The sequence below is a fragment of the Perca flavescens genome, chromosome 1 (assembly GCF_004354835.1).
Source record: "Perca flavescens isolate YP-PL-M2 chromosome 1, PFLA_1.0, whole genome shotgun sequence".
Taxonomy (NCBI): Eukaryota; Metazoa; Chordata; class Actinopteri; order Perciformes; family Percidae; genus Perca; species Perca flavescens.
The window spans coordinates 15,698,540-15,723,450 of NC_041331.1; the positions used below are offsets into that span (position 1 = coordinate 15,698,540).

Genomic DNA, 24,911 nt, shown 5'->3' on the forward strand with positions numbered 1-24,911 from the left:
GGGGTTTTACACCTTAGTGGTCCAGTAGTCACCATAGGAAAAGTGGAAGTTAACAGCAGAGCTGTCCTCAACCATGAAATGTTATTATGGCCAATCAATAACACATAAAAAAGCTGCTTTCCTTCATAAATGTCACAATAAAAACAGAAATGGTGTCTCACTCTTTAGTACAATCTGTTTTGTTAAGGGTGTATTGTACTGAAGCTTGTCCTGTTATTTATTTAGTTTTTATTTTTTTTAGAGAGAGCCACAGCAACATAATGCAGGTTATCATGGTGCTGACACGTCAAAAAGGGAAGTAAACAACATAAGATTATCTATATATAATATCTATTATAGCTTGGCTAGGAAAATGTAATATGGCTAGGGATGTTACACAATAACATAGTGTCTGATCAAAGACCTTGCAGACTTCAGGCTTTTAAATCATGGACAAACAGGGCTGGTTCCATTACACTGCTTCTGATTTTAGTGTTCAACAAGAGAGAGAGAGAGAGAGAGAGAGAGAGAGAGAGAGAGAGAGAGAGAGAGAGAGAGAGAGAGAGAGAGAGAGAGAGAGAGAGAGAGAGAGAGAGAGAGAGAGAGAGAGAGAGAGATTTGGCTGGGCCCACGAGTACAATCTGGATACTGTCACACAGTAGACAAATAAGCAGAAACACCTCGGGTTACTATGCAATCAAGTACAACAACCTGCAATAAATAATTTATTATTAATTGTTCCAATATTGTTCATTAACAGTATTGTTAAAGTTGTATTAGTAGTAGCGTGCAATCATTTGTTAAATGTATTTCAGTTATCGTTTGTGAGAGTCTACTTATAACCACTGTTCCTCTTTTCTATGCATGTATTGGTATGGTGTATTGGTGCTGTTTCCTATTACCACATTGCATACTTTTTTTATTTAGGTTTGTGACTGATGCAATAGCAAATAAGGCCTTTAAAAAAAAGTCACTTAAAGATGTTAGATCTGCATTACACCTAATTGGTATTCAATGTATTGACTCAATTTGCAAACTTGTTTTACAAGGGTTGGACAAAATAAAATAAACATACAGACATAAGACGGTTAGTAGCTTTGAAGCAACTAAATCACAGTTTCATAAACAGAGGCAGCTGCAAAAGTGAATCATGGGAAATTGTCCAAAAGTCATGAGGACACGAGACAAAAACATAAAAAAAAAAAAATTGCGAAGAGGAACAATGATCACATGCAGACACTCAGAACACTGACTGACTAAATGTTTACTACACATAACAGCACAAACTGTGAAAAAATAAAGTTGGAACACTACATCTCTGAAGGAATCCACAAAAATAATCCACTCTAATCCTCAAAGAGGTACATGCGGGGTTATTGTGGTTATCGGTGTTCCCTTACTCTTTGGAGCAGAAAAACTATCGCTGTAGGTGTGTTAAATGGTCAGAGACAGACGTGCTCAAATTGCAGTGGCATTACTGGCTATTCGGTGTACTAACGAAATGTAGGGCATATGGAAAAAATTGAAGAAACAACAGCAACACATAGACAGGTCCAAACACACACACACACACACACACACACACACAATACCTTCCTAAAACGGAATGACTCACTTTATTGAAGAAATGTAGGACGGTACGTTGATTGAGACTTTAATGGGGGAAAATAGTAAAAACCACTCCTGCACCACCATCAAGCCTCAGCTTGTTGTTTAGAGGAAGAGCCAGCAGTACTGTCTAAACAGGCAAACTCAGACAGCTATGTAGCAAGGGGGAGGCAGAAGATGGGAGAACTATGACCCCAAATTCCCTGCAGGGTGGACATGGGTGGGATCTGAAGGGTTCCAAAAAAATCCAGGCAAGCAGTTTTTAGCCTTCAGCTCCTCCCTACAGCACCAGAAACTGTGCAGATCACCATAGACTGACATTGTTTACAAAGACATAACTCATAAGACATAAAAATAAGATAATAATAAATCGATGACGACGGAAGAGCTTTACGTTGTTTTTCTCAACATATATATTTTTTTTCAATACTGACTTTGTGTAAAAAAAATTCTGTGTGCATCAAATTTGGCTTTCAAAAAAAACAGTACCTCAAGACCACAAAATTAATCGTGTATAATTTGAGGAGAAGGCCAACTTCAGCATGTGTTGCTAGATGACTGTGTTCAGAGTATATGCAGCAGCGTACTGTATTTTACTTGTGTTTTTAGACCACAATTTGCACAGTTTTATGGGATACATCACAATGATTTTAAGTTGAAATTAGAAAGCTATTACTAGGTCTGCCACTACTCAATATTTTCATCATCAGTTAACATGCCAATTATTTTCTCAATTAATTGAGGAATCGTTTGGCCTACAAAAATGTCAGAAAATTATTAAAAAGAAATCCCATTGAAATTTCTTCTTTGTCACACAAGACAAATAAAAGCAGCAAATGTTCACTACCAAAAGGCAGGAACAAGGGAATGTTGTGAAAAATAAGTTTAAAGAGTAAATCTATTCATTATCAAAATAACTGGCAGTTATTTTTCGACAGACTAATGGAATTACTAATCTTTTCAGCACTAGTTAATACAAACATTTTCGTTCAGGGGTGAAAAAGATGACTTGATAACCCAAAGAATAAAAAATATCCAAACCACCCTTCATTTTTCTGACCTGCACTGAATTTTATTTCCTGTAGAGACACCATGTAAGGCTAGTTAAAACATGCCTGTGTCATCTTGATTTCCTTTCTGATTGAGAACAAGAGACAAGGTGCCGATAATTCTCTGTCAAGGGACAGTCAGAGTGAAATTGATATAGATTTTTTGCCACGGGGGAAATTGTGTCAACATCATTGGGTTTTATGACCCAATGCTGAGGCTAAACCTGACCTTTACGCCCGAACAACTCTGTTTGTGTGACACACACACACACACACACACACACACACACACACACACACACACACACACACACACACACACACACACACACACACACACACACACACACACAACACACACACACACACACACACACACACAACACACAAACACAACTACTTGTAAGGAATTCACATTTAGTAATAATCTGTGTAAATGCATAATGTGTGTGCGCGTTTAGCTGTCTCAAAACAGACTCAGACAGAGCAGATTGAGCTTTACTGAGGTGTGTGGGGGGGCAAAACAAACACTGAGGCATGCCCAGTTACGCTCAGAGACACAAAAATATACACTGTGTGTGTGTTCAGGCTGGCCAGAGCTCTCTCTCCCTCTCCCTCTCCCCAAACTCAAATGAAAATCTAACATCACTAAAAAGATGCCAGCAAGCACTGAGGACCTTAAGGCCTTTTAGCATCTACTTTATTATTTTTTTGTCTTCCAGTGTTGGTCATTACGCTACTAAACACTCATGTTTAATCCAAAAATTAAAAGAAATGATTTTGGACTTTTGAAGAGCCTGCGAGTGTATGTAAACATTGTGACCCCTAGTCCACAATCTGTCCTATGATAGAATAGGGGGGACGACAAAGTGGATGATGGATAAAGAAAAGGATGGTGCTGCCAGACAAAAGGGCTGGCAGACTGTCTCAACAGCTCAGGGCAGCTCAGAGACTCGTTGACTGGGCCCCTAAACCCCCCCCCCCTTCCATCTCCTCCGTCTGTCCCACTATCCTGACCGCCCTGCCTCCGTCCCAGTACTGAGTGAGGGTAGGAGTGTGGGGGTGTAGGGCTGAAATAGCCTTTGTGCCTTTCATAAAGTCTGTGGCCAGTCTGTCGAGCCATGACCATGATCTGTCGGGCTGATGTCCACTAATTACAACACGTGAAGAGATAAATCATCACTCATTCTGGAGAAGGGGTTGCAATAAAGTCGGGGTTTTGAAACCTGACACACAGCTTGATGGGGAATTAATATTTTCCTTAAACTGCTTTATCTGCTTCTACTGCGTCTATCCCCTTTTGTCATGCATTAGTTAATGCATTTCCGACCAACATTGGACCTGTTCTTGTACGACTGTCACAGGTTAATCCCTTCATTCAAAGAATCTGCAACCGTAATCACATTACATACAATAATAAAATAGTTCCAGTTTCAGTTATCCCTCTCTGCAAGCTCTCTTTCTCCCCCACTTGAATTGGATATAGAGGTGGTTAATTTGTTATTTAAAACAACAATAACTGAATTTAAATCCCTACTGGAAACACCTGTAGCAGCATCTGCATTCAGCGTTTGTCAGGAGGAGGACTGTGAAGCCAGACGTGCACTGACCCTTCAGTTCGGTCACTGGTTTTAACCCATGCCACTGTGTTAGTCTGAATTACCATGTGTTCAGACCAAAAACAGATACACAATAAACAATGCAGATACCGATGAGACAATTAAATAATCCAGGAAGGCCAGATTTCGAGAAACCGATCCATGAGTTTCTATCCTTTACAGTTCTCTTATTTCTTCACATAGACATTTTCTCAAATATCAAAACTGATTTCAACTTTCTTTCTTATTTTATTTGTTGGTTTACACAAAAATGTCATCACTGTGGGCAAGCAGCAGTCAACTTGATCACCAAAGAAAAATGCTTGTGAGTACATTCCAACAGAGGTGCAACTCACACAGAGGAACGTCACACACACACACACACACACACACACACACACACACACACTGGAAAAGCCATTAGAGTTCTCTTTTTCTTACAAAAGAAGGGGGGCGGGTGAAGGAAGAGAACCAAGAATAGAGTGTGAGAGAAAAGCAAGTCTGACTGTGGCCCACAGGTGATTTCATAGGGCTAGAGTGTGCTGGGACCAGTGAAGGATGTGAAATAAGAAACCAGCAGACAGACGACCGGCAAGGCTAGACGACAAATAACGTAGTCTGGACTCCAAAAACTGGGGACACAATAGAGGACTGGGAACCATTAGTTCCACTGCTTATATTCAATGAGCCTCTCTCTCTCTTTCTGCATTAAAATGATGAATGACTGAAATTGGTCCAGGTGCAAGTCATCAAAACATTTTTCTCCAAAGTGTAGTTAAGTTATTTTTTTCTACAGTAGGGCAGAGTGTAGGCAAGTCTACTAGTCCAGTGAAACTGACGTTTGTTCATTCTTTTAAAACACACAGATACCATCCTCCACCTGGATACGATATCCCACAAAGTGTAATTTCTACGATCAAAAAAAACATTAAGTTTGTAGCCTAGAAATCTAGACGCACCCCAGTGGCAGCAAATTTATTTTGCAGCCAGGGTCAGTCTAGGCACTCTCCGTTGCCTTGCGAGCTGGAAAAAACAAATTTTGGTCAGGCCAATCACATCGTGTATAGAGTCGGTGGGCGGGGCTTATGGCTGCTGCTGCTGCTGGGAACAGCGGTCTTCTGGAAGACTTGGAGTTAAGCTTTTCTTTGAGAAAAAAACAGCACTGAAATCATTCTTAAAAAAGGAAGATGTGTTTGGAGTTTTGCCAACCGGATACGGCAAAAGTTTAATCTATCAACTAGCTTCTCTACCTTCTTCGTTGCTCTGCCTGGTTGTAGGGCTATCCTATTACGTGCAGAGGGAATTTGAAAGACAACCGGTTATCCCGCCCCTCGGATTGAGCTCTGTCAGTGGTGAGTTCCCAGACCCAACATCTTGATGTGTGTCTGGCTTGTCAGGCTAGTATGTTTGAGCATTGAGAGGGATTTCAAAAACGGCATTCTTTTAAGGTTGTTTGCTCAGTGACTTTGGCCAACAAATGTTAACCCACAGCTTACGTCAGTGGTTGATTGTTGATTGATTATTTTCTGAGCTGACGGTCGAAGATCTGAAATATAGACCAAAATAATTAAGCTATGTGAGCTCAGATGTGGCTAGCGGTTAAAAAAAAAAAAAAAAAAAAAGAGGCTATGGCAAGTGCTTACTGTCCAATGTAAGAAAATAAAACAAAAAGGAGAACATTCTCATACTGAGAATGCTGAATACTGAGAGAAAAGTACATTGCTGTTGACAGATCAGCAAAAATTTTCTATTCTTAACAAATAACTTTCTATGGACAAGCATAAACGTTTCTTTCAATTGCTACGCTACACAGTAAAGGATATTTGTCATCCATCTATCCATCCATCTTTTTCTTCACTGCTCATCTTTACAGCATTGTGGGGGCCTGGAGTCTATCCCAACATGCACTGGGAGGGAGGTAGAGTACACCCACGACAAGGACTCAAATGTCTCAATTTCGATTTTCGATTTATTAATTACTGAGTTGAATATATATATTTAAAAAATTTTTCCACAAAAGCTTTTTTTCATTTAAAAAAAAAAAGAAGTTGAAGTTCTTAAAATGTTAAATGTTGTCTAAACATAGGCCAAATACAAGGACTAGCCTTTAAATGGCAACATTTGGATTTTAATAAGATACATAATTAGGAGCTATCTGATGAAAGAATAAGTAAACAAGATTACAAATTTAATTGTGAACTTAAAGCTACAGGGCTAACACACATTGACAAACGAACACGATCTCATATTTTACAAAGATAGTTCACCAAAAACGGGTTTCTGAAAACATTTTAAGCGAGAAATAGGCCATGCAGTTGCTGAATCTGTCTTCATTTCAGATCGACATCAGTTTAAAAGATTTTCGTCAGATTTTGAGAGGCGTTGACTAACGCCACGGCTCCTCCGACTGACAACGGCACGGAACGCACCGAACAGACTCGAGTCACCGACCTCGCCAGACTGTCCGACGGCCGATAATCGGGTTGGTGTGTCAGGGCCTTAAACATTACTAAAGCCTCACAACCTAGAAGTTGGGACATTGTGAATATATATAGGTAGGAACATTCTGGGCCGTGAAAGTCATTAATCCCTTCATTACACTATTTGAATTAGTACAAATGTAATCATACAAATGTATGAAAAAACATAATATATCCTTTCACATGAAAAAGCTTCAAAAGCCCTTTTAGGCTGCTATACGTGCAGGACACAGAAGTCATATGGTCGCTGATTGAATTATCATTCCTATCAGACACACACCAACCACAGCCATTCTCACATCAAGGCGGTCCTTTAAAAACGGGACTCCTTCCTCACTGATCCCTGCTACACTGATGCTGCTTCACTCTCTTTGCGAGGACGTTTTCCCTCCACCACCCCAGCCTCCGCCTATCTTATTCCTAGTCCTAACATGACATGAAATTTAAAATGGGTTTTCAAGGTCTTTCTTTTGGCTCACTCTTTTTTTTACCCAGTTGGGGTTTGTGTATGGTGCTCCCTTTTTCAGCTTAGCATGCTGCTTGGCTGGTCCAGGGCGCAAGATAAAGAGCAGAGCCATCAGCGCCAAGCGTAACTGTGTTTCCATTAGTTGCAATTAATAGTTAAATCTAGGACGAGAGCTCCTGGCTGAACTAACGTTACCTACTCAATCCCAATAATTTTTCTGTATCTTGTGATCACAGGGTACACTACAACAGTGAAATACTCCACCAATCATGAGAGATAAGGTCCTTGAGGCCTTAAGAGCAGATTGAGAGGAAGAAAGATGAATGTTTAGGACAACCCAACAGAATAAATGATCAACAAGAGATGTTCTTTTTACAACCAGAGTCCCACTATGATTCGTGTCTATGTCCTTTTTAGTGAGTCTTGGACCACAATGGTATATTTAGTGATGTACGCTGTTTAACTTCAACAACATCCAATGACTTTTCTCAACCTTCTCATCCATTAATTGCCCTTTCTGTATTTTAAGACATTCACCTGTACTCGTAGCTTAAAAGTAATCCCCCCCCCCTTTAAACCCCTGCTCCTTTGCGTGAAGTTGTTTTTCCACACATATTCAGCTGTAGTCCGGCATCCCGTGGTAGCAGCAGCAGTGGTGGTGTTAGTGGCCAGTGGAGCACAAAGACAGGCTTGTTGTCTGGTGAAAGTGTCTGTGTGTGTGTGTGTTTCTGCACTGTGCACATGTACTTCCCTGCAGATAGTGAGAAGGCCAAGTCAAGGCAGAGCTGTCTCTCTAACCCCCTCCACCCCCAGAGCAAGCAGAAAACCAAACAGCAGCCAACGCCCTCCTCAAGGCCCCGGCAGGCAGAAAGAGCATTCTCTGAGCTGACCACACACACACACACACACACACACACACACACACACACACACACACACACACACACACACACACACACACACACACACACACACACACACACACACACACACACACACACACACACACACACACACACACACACACACACACACACACACACACACACACACACACACACACACACACACACACACACACACACACACACACACGTCCCCGGAGGTCACAGCCAGCACAATGTCATTATCAACCATCGGATTGAATGCGGCCACTGCCCATTCAGTCTTCAATCCCAATACACGCCTTGCTCCTACCACCTAGCCCGAGGGCCACTCGGAGACTAAGGGTATAGGTCAAAATAGGATATGGGATTGGGCCTCAGTGCAGCACTATCCACTTTCTATGAAGGAAAACAAACAGCGGCAGAAATCCTGAACCCAACTGTTGGGGGAACTTATTACTGCCTTCATCAGAGCAGCCAACCACACACAGACAGACAACACACATAAACTCTCTGTGACCTGTCTTGTATCACGTCCCTGTCGAACAATGCTGTCTCAAATGACTCAGGTGTGATACTTGACATGAAAGCTACCTAAGTGAGTGAGAGACAGTGTGTATGTGTGTGTGTGTGTGTGTGTGTGTGTACCTGTTTTACTATATTTGTGTGGTCCAAAAACCGGAGAATACAGTATACTTGTGGGGTCTGCACAGCTTTGTGGGGACCAAAATGTTTGACCCCACAAGGTTAAAGGGCTGTTTGAGGGTTAAGACTTGGTTTTAGGGTTAGGGTTAGAATTAGGTTATGGTTAGGGTGAGGGTAAGGGTTAAGGTTAGGCATTTAGTTGTGATGGTTAAGGTTAGGGTAAGGGGCTAGGGAATGCATTATGTCAATGACGGGTCCCCACAAAGATAGTGAAACAGACTTATGTATGAAAAGGAGATGGTAGACCACACTGAAAGTATAATGAAGATAACGATAAGAGAAAACAGCGAGGAATGAATCAGCAAGGATCTCTCAAATACCAAAGTGTATTGATTCTAAGGTTGTAGTAGGATGTAAAAAAAAAAAAAAAAAAAAAAAAATTGAAATTTAATCAGAAACTTTTTGACAGTGGATTAAGGCTGTCGCTCTTTGTTGTTTTTTCCATTCTTGCAAGCGTGTTACTGTCAATTAACAGTGTTTGGTAGCCTCTCTGTCTGTGCCTGCCCAATGCACGTGAGTAGAGTGGAGAGACAAGAATTTCCACTCCTCCTCACCGAGCTGTTCATTCCCTCTACTGCGCTGTATTTATCCGATGTATTTAACGCCAGTGTTCCAAGCTCCTCGTTACATGGCCGCAAACAGTTAGCCGTATGCCGCCGTTGCTCTGGGCACTGGCGGCATGGAGGGAGGGTGGGCGCCTGGGTCGGGCTGGGACATGCTTCAAACTCATGTTGTGAGCATTACCGGAGCGAGAGATAAGGCCATGCTCCAACGTTTTAAAATGTGATAATTTGCTGAATATGATAATGACAACAATAAAGTAATAATGTCATTGCGGCCATAAAATTATCTAAATAGAATTTTCACTGTGTAAACAGTATGCTGGCTATGATAACTATTGTTAGACTTATCTCCCCAGCGCTGCCGAGTAAGGTCTGGCTCCTCCACACATTCCAGGATAGGAGAAAAATATGCTCTGGGTTGTTTGCATTTCTTTTAACCAATCACAATCGTCTTGGGCGGCGCTAAGCTCCGCTCGCAGAGATGGTGCCTCTGAAAAATAGTCTCGGGAAGGAACTTGTTTTGGTGGAACAAAAGAAAACGCCACATACAATATTACATGAAGTAAACTGTTCACACAATACAGTAACATGAGCTATTTAAATTAGCTGGATACATGGTTAGACGTAATTTGCTTTTACCATATGTATGTGCGGTAGGGCTGGGCGATATGGCAAAAAATATGATCAATTATTTTTTTCCCATATTGATCAATATCAATATTTATCACGATATAAAATTTGATAATGCTGCCAGTTTGGAGAGTATCCTAATAAGGACTGAAACATGAAGAAACCAGAGGGTTCATTAGTTAAACTTAGAATATAGTTTATTAACATAAAAAATAGAATAACATAATGTAACTGTGCAACCATGGCTTGGTTTAGAATATATTTTGTAAGGGTGTGACGAGATCTCGTAAAACGAGATCTCGCGAGATTAAAACGTGACGAGATTTCTCGTCGAGGTGAAAAGTTGTCTCGTGAGGCGATGTTATGTCAGCGTGATGGAGCGTGAAATTACTATTGAAGATCCCCCTGCCACTTTTAAATCATTTGTGTGGCAACATTTTGGTTTTCCTGCGGAAATAATAAACGGCGAAAGAGTGACAGACAAGACGAACGCAATATGTAAACATTGTAAGAAAAAAATGCCGTATACCGCGGCTAACACGAGCACTATGCAAAAACACTTACAGCACCACCACAGCTCTCTACTAACTACAGCACCCGCGACAAAAAACATTAAAAGGGCAAACAACTCTAAAAGCCTTTGCATCTCATCCACCGGTAAGTGCAAGAGCCACGGCAATAACGAGGGACATAGGCGTTTTCATTGCAGCTGATATGAGGCCATTTTCTCTGGTGGAAAATGTTGGATTTCGGCGACTCCTCCACACACTGGAAACAAGGTACGTCATCCCATCACGCGCGCATTTAACTCGCACTGTAGTCCCAAACCTCTACAAAGAAGCCAAGGTCAGTTGAATAAAAAAACTATTTTCCATTCATATATTTCATCATTGAGGATTTCTTCAAATTTTTTTTTTAAATCTCGTCTCGTTCTCGTGAACCCAATCTCGTGATGTGTCTCGTCTCGTGGAGTAAGTGTCTCGTCACACCCCTAATATTTTGTGATAAAAGAATATATTGAACTAGAAAATGCATTTCCTGCAGAAAATGCGTGGGAATGCTGAATAGCTGAATTGCTAAAGCTAAACTGGTTGAATAGCTTAAATCCGTAAGAAGAAGTTAAAGTAGTGAGAATAGTTGAAAAAGTGGAAATCGGTTTAATAAGTATAAGTTTATGCTAAACTGAACTGCTTGCTTTAAATGTTGAATAATGACAAAATATGTAGAACATTGTGAGGTCTGAGTAGATTTTCTAACTGATAATGACTCACATATGCAGAAATATGAAACTAATTAATACTGTAATACTGTTAAAGATGAAAGTTGAAAAGGCTGAAAGAAGAAACACTTTGTATTATTATCAGATATATACACTGCATAGAACGAAAAAGCATCAATCTAGCTGAGATGAGATGTGAAATATATTAGGTGAAAAGAATGGGGCTGAACAAGAAGAAAGAGGAAAGAGAGAAGAAAGAAGAGCAGGAGAGAAGATAGGAGATGAGAGAAAGTGAATAAAGAGAGAAGGAGAGAGAGGAAAGAGAGGAGAGGAAAAGAAAGAGCAACTTTGACTAAAATTGACTAAAAAGGCTGAAAGTTTAAAGACTTTGTATTATTATCAGCCATATCCATTGGGTAGAACAAACAAGCATGAGCCTAAAGAGCTGAGAGGTGGATATATTGGCTGAAAAGAAACAGGCTATATACATGGATGAAATCACAAATGACCCTGGAGGGAGAGACAGAAGGAGGAAGGGAGAGAGGGAGTGAGAGAGAGGAAGGGAGGGAGAGAGAGACAGAGAAGGAGTGATAGAAGGAGAGAGCGAGATTGAGAAGGATGGAGGGAGGGAGAGACAGAGGGAGGGAGAGAAGGAGGGAGGAAGACTAAAGGAAGGGAGGAGGGGAACAGAGGAGGGAGGAAGACAGAGAAAAGAGAAAGAAGGAGGGAGGGAGGGAGGCATAGAGAGAGGGAGGGAGACATAGACAGACAAGGAGACAGACAGACAGACCGACAGAAGTGGAACCCAAATGATATAGACTGATGATCATAGTTAGTTGACTCCTACAGCAAGCCTGGAGTAATCAAGTAGACTGTCTGTGAAAGGGTTGTCATGGTTACTAAGGGCCTGGGCCATGTTTATAAACATCTCTTTGATCTGATAACGATCGCACCTGCTCTTAATATGTCTCCTGTAGTACACGCCAGCACTTCAGACACTGAGAGCAAGCTCTCAAACAGAGGGTCTGACTGGAAAAATGGTAACTGCTATCAGTCAAATGACGTTATCCTGAGCACCACAAGGCCTTTGTGAACGTATCGGTATAACATTTATATGGATAAACATAAAATTGTGGGCATATCAGCGATTTAAAAAAGTGGTTCATTCTGCTGTTCACTGGAAAATATGGAGGACTTTTATCATTGCAGCGGATGGAGGGAAATTTGTTACTCTCATCATTTGGAAGCTTGCTGAGCCCAAAGTATAAAACATATCGCTTAACTTAGCATATTCTGAAACTAGACGAAAATACCTATGTTTTGATGTATAAATTGTGTATGACAAATAGATATTGTGGGCGTGAGAGCAAACTCAAAAAAAATCTTGAAAAGTTCACTAAACTGTTGAACAGCATTCCCACTAATAACATCTAAATGGAAACATTTAACGTTGCAGACATGCTTTATCTGCCTTAACAAAACAGTACAAGTTAGTAATGTAAATGCAAAAAAATGAAAAGCTGTGACTACTATCACATTCACTTATCATATGGGGCAACGGTCGCAAAAGACGACACAATCGATTGTTGTTTCTCAGCCCCGCTAGCGCTGCTAACAGCAGAAGAACCACTAGGACGTTGGACAAAACGTGTGGGCAGACTAATGTTAACATGGGCCCGCATTTTCAAACTCTCGGTGTGGTGGCTGGGATGGTACCTTTTCAAGTGATAGAAAAGATTGGTTGGGTTTCCCTTCTTGGGACAACAATTTCCTCAGCTTTGGAGGACAAGGCAAGTTCACTTTCACCGTAGCTTTGGTGCCCATGCCCCTTGGTTCCACTCATTGCTTCCATTTTCTTCACCACCGTTAACTCAAACAATGCTCTGCATAGGAAATGGGTGTGCACTTTGACATGCAAGCCAAAAACTTCTTCTTCTATTGATGTTTTTTGGCGGTTGGCAAAAGACTTTTGGTGTGTATTTCTGCTGTGTGATAGGCGGTTAGATCCATCCATATCAAGCAAAATACGTCCAAAGTTAATCATCGTTATCGACCTGAATTATATCACGACCCCATATCGTCGATGTGCGGCATTCAAGCCGGTGGAGTATGAAGCAGTGCAGGTACATACGATATCTTCTTGACACAGTAGCTTGTGTATGTGTGTGTGTAGTTCGTCATCCATACACACACAGACACTGTTTTCTTTTGATGCTGAACTGCTGTCTAGCTGGAAAACAAACCAGTTCTACCTCGGTTATTAGCGTGTTTCTTTTTTTGCATGCCAACCACAGTAACCACAGTCTCCTTCTGATAAGCTTGAGAATCCAACACCGTGCCTCTTGCCAAATATTCTGTCTCCTTCTCTTCCTTCATCTGAACTCTTGGCTTTCTGGTTTACCTTTCTCTTTCACATTCTGATCCCCTCAAATTTCTCATCTCTGTTGCTTTCACTCTTTTTATTCTGTCTTCCTATGGCTATCATTCATGCGCCATCCTCCCTAATTAAATCACACTCTACCACTGTGATGACAGCACCCCCCCCCCCCGTAGCACCAGACACAACACTGGGAATCCCCAACTCCACTCCATCCCTTTGTATTTCCCTTTATATCTTACATAATTCATTCTGTCCCTCTCTCAGAGCACTTAACTGATAAAGACATGCACTTGTATGTTGATATGTCAACCTGGTAGGGCTGGGAAATGGAACAATATGATACTTCTTTCAAAACCATTCCTTGAGAAAAGAAAAGACATTTTTCTACAAAATAGTCTAACACTGGCACAATTTTTAATTTTTATCAGAACTATCGGTATTTGATCAAGAAATAGTCCAAAGTAAACAAGACTACATCTTGAATCAAAATGGTAACCACAGGTTTTGATAATTAGAGGATTATCACGAGACTAATATTTGATCGCTAAAGTAAATCTATTGGTTTTGACTTCTAGCTCTTTCAGTCATAAATTGTGCGGTTGTGGATAAAGAAAAGACCTCTACATTATTGTGGAGCACCTGTTTTGGCACAAACCTTTTCATAGGCTGACTAAATCAATAAAAGGAATCCTCTAAGCTTATACCAAGTCCCCCATGAATCTCAACAACCCTGTTAAGAACACGTTTTTTGACCTGGGTCTTGTCCTGTGAATAGTGACGTTTGTATGTGGAAAGGGTAATGGGCTCCCTGTCCTCCTCTTTCTAAAGGATGCAGCCTAGTTTTTCATTCTTAGTCCATATTCTCTCTTTTCCCTGTCTTTCTTGGTTATGCTATCTTTTATTTCTGTCCTTGGGATTCCTTCACTCCCTCCCTCCTGCCCTGACATGCAGCAGTGTGAATCAGCCTGAAGTCTCGCTGCCAGCAGGGATGTGTGTCGACAAGACGAAAGCACTCCCCAGCCCTGGCCAAAACCCAGACTAAGTTAAGGTAGGTAGGATTGAGGAATCCACTCCAGCAGGCTCTATGAAAAGACATAACATGCAACCCACATCTTTTAATATACCACCAGTGTTCCCCCATTAAAATCCTATTGGAATCCTACATTATTTTGCTGCTTTGTAAGCTCTATGTAAACCTATTAACTGTTAAAACTACTGTTAGACATGAAATCTGTAACATTATGTGTTTCTTTTTCTGCTAAGGACTGGCTTCCATACACAGTTCTCTGTTCAAACATGACAGGACCGTTACAGATAGGTACACAATGTCTGTGTAATAACTGCCATTTGGCACACAAGACTAGACAATGCAAGAAGTTATTGAGAGACTGTTAACCGATCTCCTCATAATTGCAATGTCAGACTAATTTCCAGTAGTGTAGCTTGTGCAATTCTGTCTTCAGAGTCTAACACTTTTTACCTTTTTATTTATTCAGGGGAGGTTCACTGAGAGGTAGCCTCTCTTTAGCAGGAACGCCCTAATCACATTCACACAGTTGCACTTTCATACCTGGAAGCTGTACAGCCACAGTCTGATCTGGTGGCCACTGAGCAGCTCCACCGGAGCGGTTGGAGGTTAAGGGCCTTGCTCAAGGGCACCTCAGTGGTGGTAATGAGAGAGGGACAAGCACTGCTCTTTCACTCTCCCCGCCCAGATTTTATCCTAAACCAACGACCTCCCGGTCACAAGCTCTCTTCTCTAACCTTTAGGTCACCACTGCTATGTGATGTCCACGATCAAGGCTTTACAGCATGTACTGCTTCCTAGTAGCTCATGCTTAGTTTGTACAATTTAAGTGCCGAAACTAGGCTAGTGCAATTAATCGAAATTTAATCGTGATTATGATTTTGGCTCCCAATAATCACAAAAACAGAATAATCGAGAAAAACAATTATTTAGCTCATTACGTTTTGCAAGTAAACTCTTATCTTCTCTTGTGTTCTGAATGAAAAAAAAAAGTATTATGGCAAATTTCACAGTTGTGTTTTTTTACTGTTGATTTATTTATTATTTTTCCACTTTTTTTTTTTAAGTTCAATAATTGCAACATCTTTCCAGAACTCAACAAGTAATCGTGTTAAATTATCGTGATTTCAATATTGACCAAATTAATCGGGAGTATATATTTTTTTCCATAATCGAGCAGCCCTAGCCAAAACTATTGATAAATTGAACGGCAGAAAATGTACCGACAACAACCTTGAGAATAATTTATTGAAGTAATGTATTGTTAAACACTTGTTTAACAATACATTAGCTTCAGCTTCTCAAAATATGATGGATGACAGATTTTCTGTTTTCTTTTTTAATTTACGTCATTGTAAAATGAAAATCTTTGGGTTTGGGTTGGTTGAGCAAAAACTATTTTAAAAAAGGTGTCACCTTGACTTCTGGGAATAGACAAATTAATCGATAATGGAAAATAGTTGTTAAAAGTTAAATAATGTGACAATAATTGCATTTCCATCACTTTTGCAGGAATAAAACCTTATTGGTTAATGTTAAGGAAACATTGTGTTTAGGGTACTTCGTTAAAAGGAGAATTCCGGTCGATTGTAGATCTTTTCGCTGTTATACTTTGTAGACGGTCCCTAAGCACTCGTCTTGCCGTCTCAACACCGGAACTAAAGAGAGCTGAATGAGCACAACTTTTATGCATTTTTTCACATCTACTGTCTATCTAGACAGATTCACTGTGTTCACTCGGAAGGAATCACTTCACATAGCTAGGCACTTGTAATGACATCTTGAACACGTTAAGAGGCTAAAAGCACGTTTAAAACCTGCCCCGTTTCAACCGCCTGGGTGCTAACACTAGCAGGAGGATAACACGGTGAAGGCAATCTCGTTACGGACAGCACTCCACATTTACAAACAGAGCTACGTGTTGAAATCGACCGGAATTCTCCTTTAAGGTTACGGACCTTTGTCATCCTGGTTAAGGTTAGGTAACAATCACAGCCATCGCTAAAAGAAACTAACAATGACTGTCAGTAGAAAACAGGAACCAAAAAGCAGACTTTTGTGTAAAAGTATGATGTTTTGTTGACCCATCCAACCAGTTTGACCTCCTCCTTCTACCTCTGACTTTGTGGCCATTTTCTACGGACAACGGTCACAATTTCTATGGCCACTGGAGGGCTTTGGAATATTTAGTTATTGGGAAGCTACAGAAAAACCACCTGAGATATTAACCAACCCACAGGTATAACTGAAACAGACTTGGTATCTGTTTATAAATACACAGATTCCCTTTAAACAACAGAGGGAAATTAAATTAGTTAGTCATCCTTTCACCTTCAAGCAGCGCAGGCTACCACACTTCACATCCAACCAGGGTTCTAAATTAACTTTTTTTTTTATCCACCAGCCAAATGGCTAGTGAATGTTCAAATGTTACCAGCCACTCAATAGAGTACCATTGTTTTTTGTGGCTGGTGAGTGAATCAAATCTACCAGCCACATGCACATTTTACCAGATTTTGGCTGGTGGATCATGCTAATTTTGTTCCCTGCATATCCAACCCTCTACCGGTCTGACGCATTTTACACACCAATGTTTGTGACTAACCCAAGTTTACAGCTCATAGGAAGATAGGGTTTTAAAAGAAGAAAGAGAGAGAAAAAGAGGGAGGGACAGTAGGTCACACCACAATGCCACAATTGCTCGTTGTTGAGTGACTAAGGATTGGCCTGGAGCCCCAGCATTCACTTAGCTTACTGCTCCTAAAAAAATTGACAACAGCTGATTGTGAAAACCACAGTGGCCTCAAGGCAAGTAAAGCAGTAGCCCTGCCCAAGTGACAGGCAAAGTCTAATACTGTATACTGTAAAAGCTTAACTTTTCCAACTTCAAATGGGTATTTAAAACAAAGTGACTGTGTGACTAATGTTTTTTTCATGGGACGCAGGCTTTATCTCCAGTGTAAACATGTTGGGACATACACACACACACAGCCCACTTAACCACCCGCACACCACCCACACCCAAAAATAACTCTGTCTGGACCAAACTCCCCAAGTTGTGATACCATGGCTTCTAACCAGACTGCCATGTTGTTTTAAAAAATGTCCTCTGGCAGGTCACAGCCCTTTAAAATTTGACAGCTGGCTTTCCCAAATCTCCAAAACATCTCATTTTTGCCACTTGGCAAGGTAAGTTTGACAGACAAAAATTACACAAAGGAGCTGCTTGGACAAAACCTGTAAAAATCCTTAACTTTGTTTGACACAACTGGAAAACATTAGCCTTGAGACTTCAAAATCAGCTTCTGGTTTTTGGCATTCTAAGAAATGATATCTGAATCAGCTGTGATGAGTGAATCAGCTGTGAGGAGTGAATCAGCTGTGATGAGTAAATCACCCGTTTTCCCTCTTTTCAATAATGATAACCCTACCTTACATTCCCCCAACAGATACTTTATCTGCTAATCCACCACCTGATGCAGCTATTGACTCAATCAATGCACAGTGCTGGCTTCCTTCAGCACTCAGCATCACAGAAAACTGTCATCAAGAGGGGTAGCGACGATGAGCCTCATTAGGGAGTACATGTGTCAGAGAGATAGGAGCTGACCTCCTCATGGACAGGCCTTAACACGCAGGCAGCTGCTGTCAGCGAGCCAGAACGTAGGGGAATTAATAGAAACAGCAGCTCTCCAGGGACACTGTTAGCCCACACTGACAGTCAGATCTGATCTGGGGTCATTTTAATGCACTCTGCCTCTTCCCTTCTGCATTAGTGGTGGGACATATGAAACCTGGATCATGACAAACATTATTTAACTTTCCGGGTAGGCTTAAGTCTGAATGCTGGCCAAGGCCTGAGCAAGCTGTGATATGCACACTTGTGGTTATAAAGAATGTGGGAGTGTTCTGCGTGGGGTTCAATTTTCATCTGATACACGGTATGCTTTTTAATCTAAATTACCCACACATGCAAGTGAGATTTTGTAGACTAAAACAAATGTTGGAGGCCTTTGTTTGTTCTTCACTTAAATATTAGAGACTTAAAAATCACTGTGAACATACACTCTGTTGCCAGTTTGAGTTACACCTGACTGAAACTAATGTGCCCTAATATGACAGCCATGAAATACATTCTACTTTCATGAAGCTTATAATGTTGAGTTTTTGTTGAAACTGTTGAAGAGAACTGTTGATTTAACTTTATTATAACTTGGAGACTGTAGATTGTGGGGCTGTTGAATGCTTTTGCACTATAGTGGGAGGTCTTAAGACTACAATCTACAATCATTTAGGGTAGGGATTCATCTGCCAATTAAGTCCACAATTGATCAACTGTTTGGTCTTGATGCCAGAATATAGTTAAAAATGCCTTACACACACACACACACACACACACACACACACACACACACACACACACACACACACACACACACACACACACACACACACAGTATTAAAATATATTGTGTCCAAAGCCACAAGATATTTAGTTTACTAACATTAGAAAAGCTGGAAACATGAATCGATTACCAAAATAATAAATTATATAAAATTGCCGATCAACAAATCGATTTATTGACTTTAGTTGTACCCTCACTGACACCGTATACAGTACTTGGGATGAACATATTTTAGCTGGGTGTGCTAAAAAAACTGGCAACTGAGTGTAGGATGCCTTCATATTATGGCTCTACAAAGGCAATGCACAAATTTGGAGTGTGATAAAATAGACAAAACCTTAAATTCCACATTACTTTAATTAGCATGATGTTTAGGAACGGAGATAACTAAAACTCAGACTTTGTTTACAAACAGCACCTCACCGGCTCTTACCTGTAACAGCCCTCCATCAAGGGAGGAAAGTGACTGCTTCTAACTGAACTGAATGCCTAAAACTACGAGCAGTCATTTGATGTTGAATGCCAACGTTAAAATACTGTGTAGACAAATGGCTGTATAGATGCACTGCAAAGGAGACACGAGAGCCCAGCTCCACAGGCTCGCCTACGCACCAACACAAACACACAGCTCTAGTAGAAAGCGTCCCAGATTAAGGCCAAGTTATATAACTTGGACTCCATTTGTGCTTTTGCATTGCATTAGGCTGCTGGCTAGTGATGCACAGATTATATCCCCTTTTTCAACAACATTAGTCACTAGAAGCTGCTTAAAAAATGTTTCAGTTCACTTAAAGTGAAGTGTAACGTTACATATGATGGCATGGCAGCTAACTGACGCGATGATTTGCTAGCTATCCTTATGGACCACTGTTAGATAAGCATTGCATTAGCCACCTCTTGCTGTATAATTAACGCAAAGGAAAGCAGGAGTTTGAAATATTGACACAAGACAGGAAGTGGAAATGTCAACTTATCAGTCAAGTAAGGATGTCATTCATGTGCACGCTACAGTTAGCTAAAGACTGGGACAACCTAAGAGTTTTCTGTAACAAAGCTGTAATTAAACGTTTAAACTGAAGTAACGTAGCTACCTCAGCTAGCTAACGTTAGGATGCTGACTTTACGGTCACCATCAACCCAGCGCACAAAGTCTCCTTACCTCGGTATAGTGATGCATTTTGTGTTGATATTCTGGGTGGTGATGGCTTTCTCCAGTTCGTCTAGTTGCCCCGTCTTCTTGAGCTTCTTCACCAGGCTTTTCACTGCTTTTTCACACCATTTCTCCTCCTGGCCGTTTTGCTCTCCCTTCTTCCAGCCCAAAAGTCTTTTGACAATGGGGGGAGTGAAAGGCAAAATTGACATCTTGGGTTCAGTTTAGGTCCTTCCAGTGTCGGGAAGTGCAGGCGGCGGTTTGGACAAAACACGGGAACTGCTCTTTAAACGGTCCAAACAGTGGATGTGAAAGCGATATCGATTAGCTAAAGATAAATTGTTATTGTTTATTAAACGCCGCACCGATGCATCCCGGAGTTGAATCCTCCAGTTTTAGTTCACCGTCTGGCTCAAGCTCAGCAGTGAAGTGTGCACCGGTAGTCTGTTGCGCTCTGAATTTAGTGCTACTCCGCCAGGAAACCTAGTCCCGTCTGCACGCCTTTAAACCGGAGCTATTCTAAATACACTTAACACAAATCACACCCAAACTACGCCTTTAACTCGAACTATGTTTAAATATCGAAGTGAAAATAGGCTACTTTTTTAGTGTTTCTTTGCAGCTTAAACCTCCAATCGGCAAAGTTTTGAAAAATTCAGAGTCATCCGCGGTGCTGGATCCCCCCGACTTAAGTCTGCAAGAAGTCTGCATCAAATGCAAATGCAGGAGCTGCTGCTGGGAGTCACAATTCAGGCTTTTAGACTGCACAGCAGACCTGCGAGAGGCCAGTCTGAGCAGCTGGCCAAATGTGCTGCGCTGATATTGCACAATCCCTGCCTTTTCACTGCTATTGCTTGCTGATCAAATTGCATGTGGCTGTGCCTAAATAAGCTGTCACAATCACACACCTGCACAGATCACTTGATTTAGTCATGTAAAACCGAAGAAAACTGTTAATTGCATGTGATTGCACTTATAAAGTGCGATGACTTTAAGTCCTTGTGCTCCTGGTGTTGATCTTTTGTGTGTGTTGGACGATTTAGGATATAGGAGTGCTATAAGATATATATAGGCTCTGCTTTTAAACATTTCCACAGCAAAATGTGCTTTATTTATCCTTTGTGAATCTTCTTGAAAACTCCCAAAATGAAATCGTCCATCTGTTTCAGTTCATCTACTAACATAATTATAGTCCAAAGAGGGCCATGGTGTTCTTACCTCCTTATTTCCCTCTACAGGGTAATAAAGTTTAGGTTTTTAACTTTAATAGGAAAATACACTCATTTGTTTCTTTATTGCATTTTCTTTTTGGAAGTCCACACACTCTTAATTATCCAACAGGCAGTTAACTTATTTCGCATAAGGATACATTCCTGTGTGTGTTTATAGTGAAAAGACTTGTGGGGTTTGAAATTCAGCATCTACAACACAAGACTTTCCAGTAATTGCTACTGGGTTGTTTGTCTCCACATGGGTAAATAACTGCTCTAAATGGAAGGTGATAAAAGCCATGCACACATGCACAAGCTGAGCCACCAACTTGCCTCAGCTTGTTAGAGATACAAACACAGGATGCCTACTCAACAAGGTTGCAGTTTGGTTTGCAGCGCGGCTCAGCCCTAAACCACAACCGTAGTCTGACATGCACACATATGCATACACCCCCCCTCCCTCACACACTCACTCACTAGTCCACGCACACACAGTGTCAAGGAGCAAAGTGCCAGATGTACAATAGAGTGTGTCTAACAGCTGAGCTCACCACAGAAAGTGATAGTCGGACAGTTTAGGGTGTGAGGCTGCCTTTGTTCTTCAAGCTTCAAAAGAAAGACTTTACTGCATTTGAAAGAGGTTTCCAAACTTGGAAGTCTTATTTGCATGCACTTGAAAGAGTTGTAAAAGTTGTGAATGCTCTGCACAAAGAAGTTGGTGCACTTGCTGGCATTCTCTTTAGAAATTCCCATTTTTTACAAGTAGCTTGAATATATAAAAGGAAGGAAGGCAAAAGCAGAATAACTTGCATACTTAGGGCCCCCAAAAGGCTGTGAAAATATGCATTAAAACTATACAGAACTGTGTGATTAAGTCAAATTTAAGGAGAATGTATTGTCAAAAGTGCAAACCTTTAGTCAGTGCCTCCATTGACATTTCACACTCATACAAGAATGGTAGCATTGATCTGTAGTTGCCATTTTTGGTTTGTGTGTTCAGGCGCATCGACCTGCGTCCAGCAGTCGCCCTATCTGTGCACAGTGTGTAGTTTGTGCTAAAAATACAGCTGGCTCAGTAGGACAGACACTTTCCTTTTATCTATTTTGGTTACACAGCAGTGTATATTTTTATACCTGCTAAAGGCATGTCAAGGTTCTTCCTTCATGCTTACAATCAACCAACATATATGTGATAAATAGATTCACACTGTCATATACAACAATTAAGTAATTATGAAATATATAATCATATTTTAACCAGTGCTATCACAATCTTTTACATTACTGACCAGTGAGAAGGTTTTGGTTTTTGTGCTATTAGCCATCTACAGCTCCTCTGTGATAACAATCAAGTCTGCAGCTGTAAAACACACCACTCTCTTCTCTGGTGTGTTGGCAGGCTGGAGGAGCGTGCTGCCATGTGTCACATGCTGAGGCCTCGCGGCCCTCTCGGCACCTGTTTACGCCCCCGGGGACACGACTGGCCAAGACAGCTGGTTTGTTTTGGAGAAGTGCAAGGCGAGAATGGGCGGATATGGGGGTGCAGGATGGGGGATGGGATTACAGATGGGCCGCAGTAGACAGGTTGTGATGGGGAAGAGGGGCTTCTGGGAGAAGAATTACTGAGCACAAAAGGCACGTCAGCAAGACTGAATGGGCAGTGGCCGCATACAATCCGATGGTTGATAATGACATAGTGCTGGCTGGGACCTCAGGGGACTTCGTCCAGAGTGTGTGTGTGTGTGTGTGTGTGTGTGTGTGTGAAGTCAGCTGGTGCCCCCAATGGAGTAAAAGGGTCAGAAAGAATAGAAACTGTGGGTGTCTGAATGGATGTGATAAGGATGCATGGCCATCTTCAAGAGGAAATGTAAAATGTATCATTAACTAGTTGATTTTAATCCAATATACACTTTAAAGTTTCCCGTAAATAGCTTCAAAATTAGATTAAAAAAATATTTACACTGTTTGCCAACATCACATTTAACTCTTGTATCTGTATTTATCTTTTGTATCTATACTTTTATTGCATAAATTGTTATGTTATATTAAACACTACAATAAAACAGAAAAGTGTAGATGTTTCCTGCATTTGTTTTATACACATTTAAATGTAATAAAGATTGAGAAGTCTGTGTTTTGCAGTGATTGAAGAAGTAAGTAAGAACCTTTACTCAGCTAAGAGTTGCAACAGCACAATCAAAATTTAATTACAAGTAAAAGCCTTGCATCCAAATTTGTATTAAAAACTCTTTCGTAAAACTGTTATATTGTTATTTATTACATTATTTGATTATTATTATTACTGATGCATAAATTTGTATGCAGTATTTTAGTGTTACAGCTGCTCAAGGTGGAGATCATTTCAACTCCTTCATGTGTTCACTAGTTTAATCTAATATAACATGATTGTATGTATTGTGTGTAAAACAAAAAACAATCTGCAAAGTAAAGTAGGCAGTCACAATAGCTCATACATGCATTTAGTGGAGTAAGAAATACTATATTTCAATTGGAAATGTAGCACACATGGCGTGTGTTGAGAAATAAAAGTGTTTTCACCGATCTTCTTGGAAAAAACATGACACTGTTATGTTTTCTGTCTGAGAAAGCCATTAATCGCTCAACAGCTCCTGACATCTCCTCCAGCAAGCACATGGTGTACCAGAGGCTCGACATCATAACCCTTCTACAGACACGCACACACGCACACACACACACACACAAACACAGGCACGCAAACACACACACAGAGTCTGACAAACACAAAAAACACTTTCATAAGGTGACAAATGCTTTGAAACTTCAGCCTTCATTGCACAACTCACTGTTCTATGAATAACAGGAAGACAGTTATTTTCCTTTCAGTGTAATTGCCTGTCACTTAACAAGATCCTCAGTGGCAATCTGCATAAAAGGAAAGCACATATGGTTACACTTTACTTAAAGGTATCTACATAAGAGTGACATGACACTGTCATGAACGTGTCAAAAACATTATAAACAAGTCATAAACGTTTATGACATAACGCTTTTGTCATTAAGTGTCATTTGGTTTTTGTCATGACAAGTTATGGTTAGGGTTAGAATTCGGGTTAGAGTTCATGTGTCATGACACTGTCATGAGTTCATGACACTGTCATGAACATAACACTGACACTGTCATGTGTCACGTCACTCTTATGTAGATACCTTCAAGTAAAGTGTTACCACACATATAAAGGTTAGCTTTATTAAAATAACATACCATGTACTTTCTTTGTTTTGGAGGAAGTTTTATTATGATAACCTTAATAGGTATGTTTGTTAGCTGATGATCATTGAACATGCTGGGCTTTCACTTTCCTGGGTTAAACATTAGCATTAATAACTTGTAGTTGCTATCAAGTGTTAGTCCTTCTATTACGTAAAAGGCCTCATATACAGAATCAATCAATTGAGGAGAGTTGGCCAGTTCCAAGCTTGTGTTTAAAAGTTTGGTGGTGGTGGGAAACTTGTTTTGTTCATGATACAATTAAGATTTAGTAACTGGGTTTGAACAAGTGGACAAGTCAGCACA

General features: G+C 40.7%; 1 protein-coding gene across 1 annotated transcript in view; it reads right to left on the reverse strand.

Annotated features, from left to right (window-relative positions):
- smad3a (SMAD family member 3a) overlaps positions 1-20,941 on the reverse strand; it is a 29,342-nt gene extending 8,401 nt beyond the window's left edge. Inside the window, exon 1 of the mRNA XM_028581171.1 lies at positions 20,154-20,941. Within this exon, the coding sequence (XP_028436972.1) occupies positions 20,154-20,356 (203 nt within the window). The 5' untranslated portion in view covers positions 20,357-20,941. The remainder of the gene's footprint in view (positions 1-20,153) is intronic.
- Positions 20,942-24,911: the final 3,970 nt, after the last annotated feature.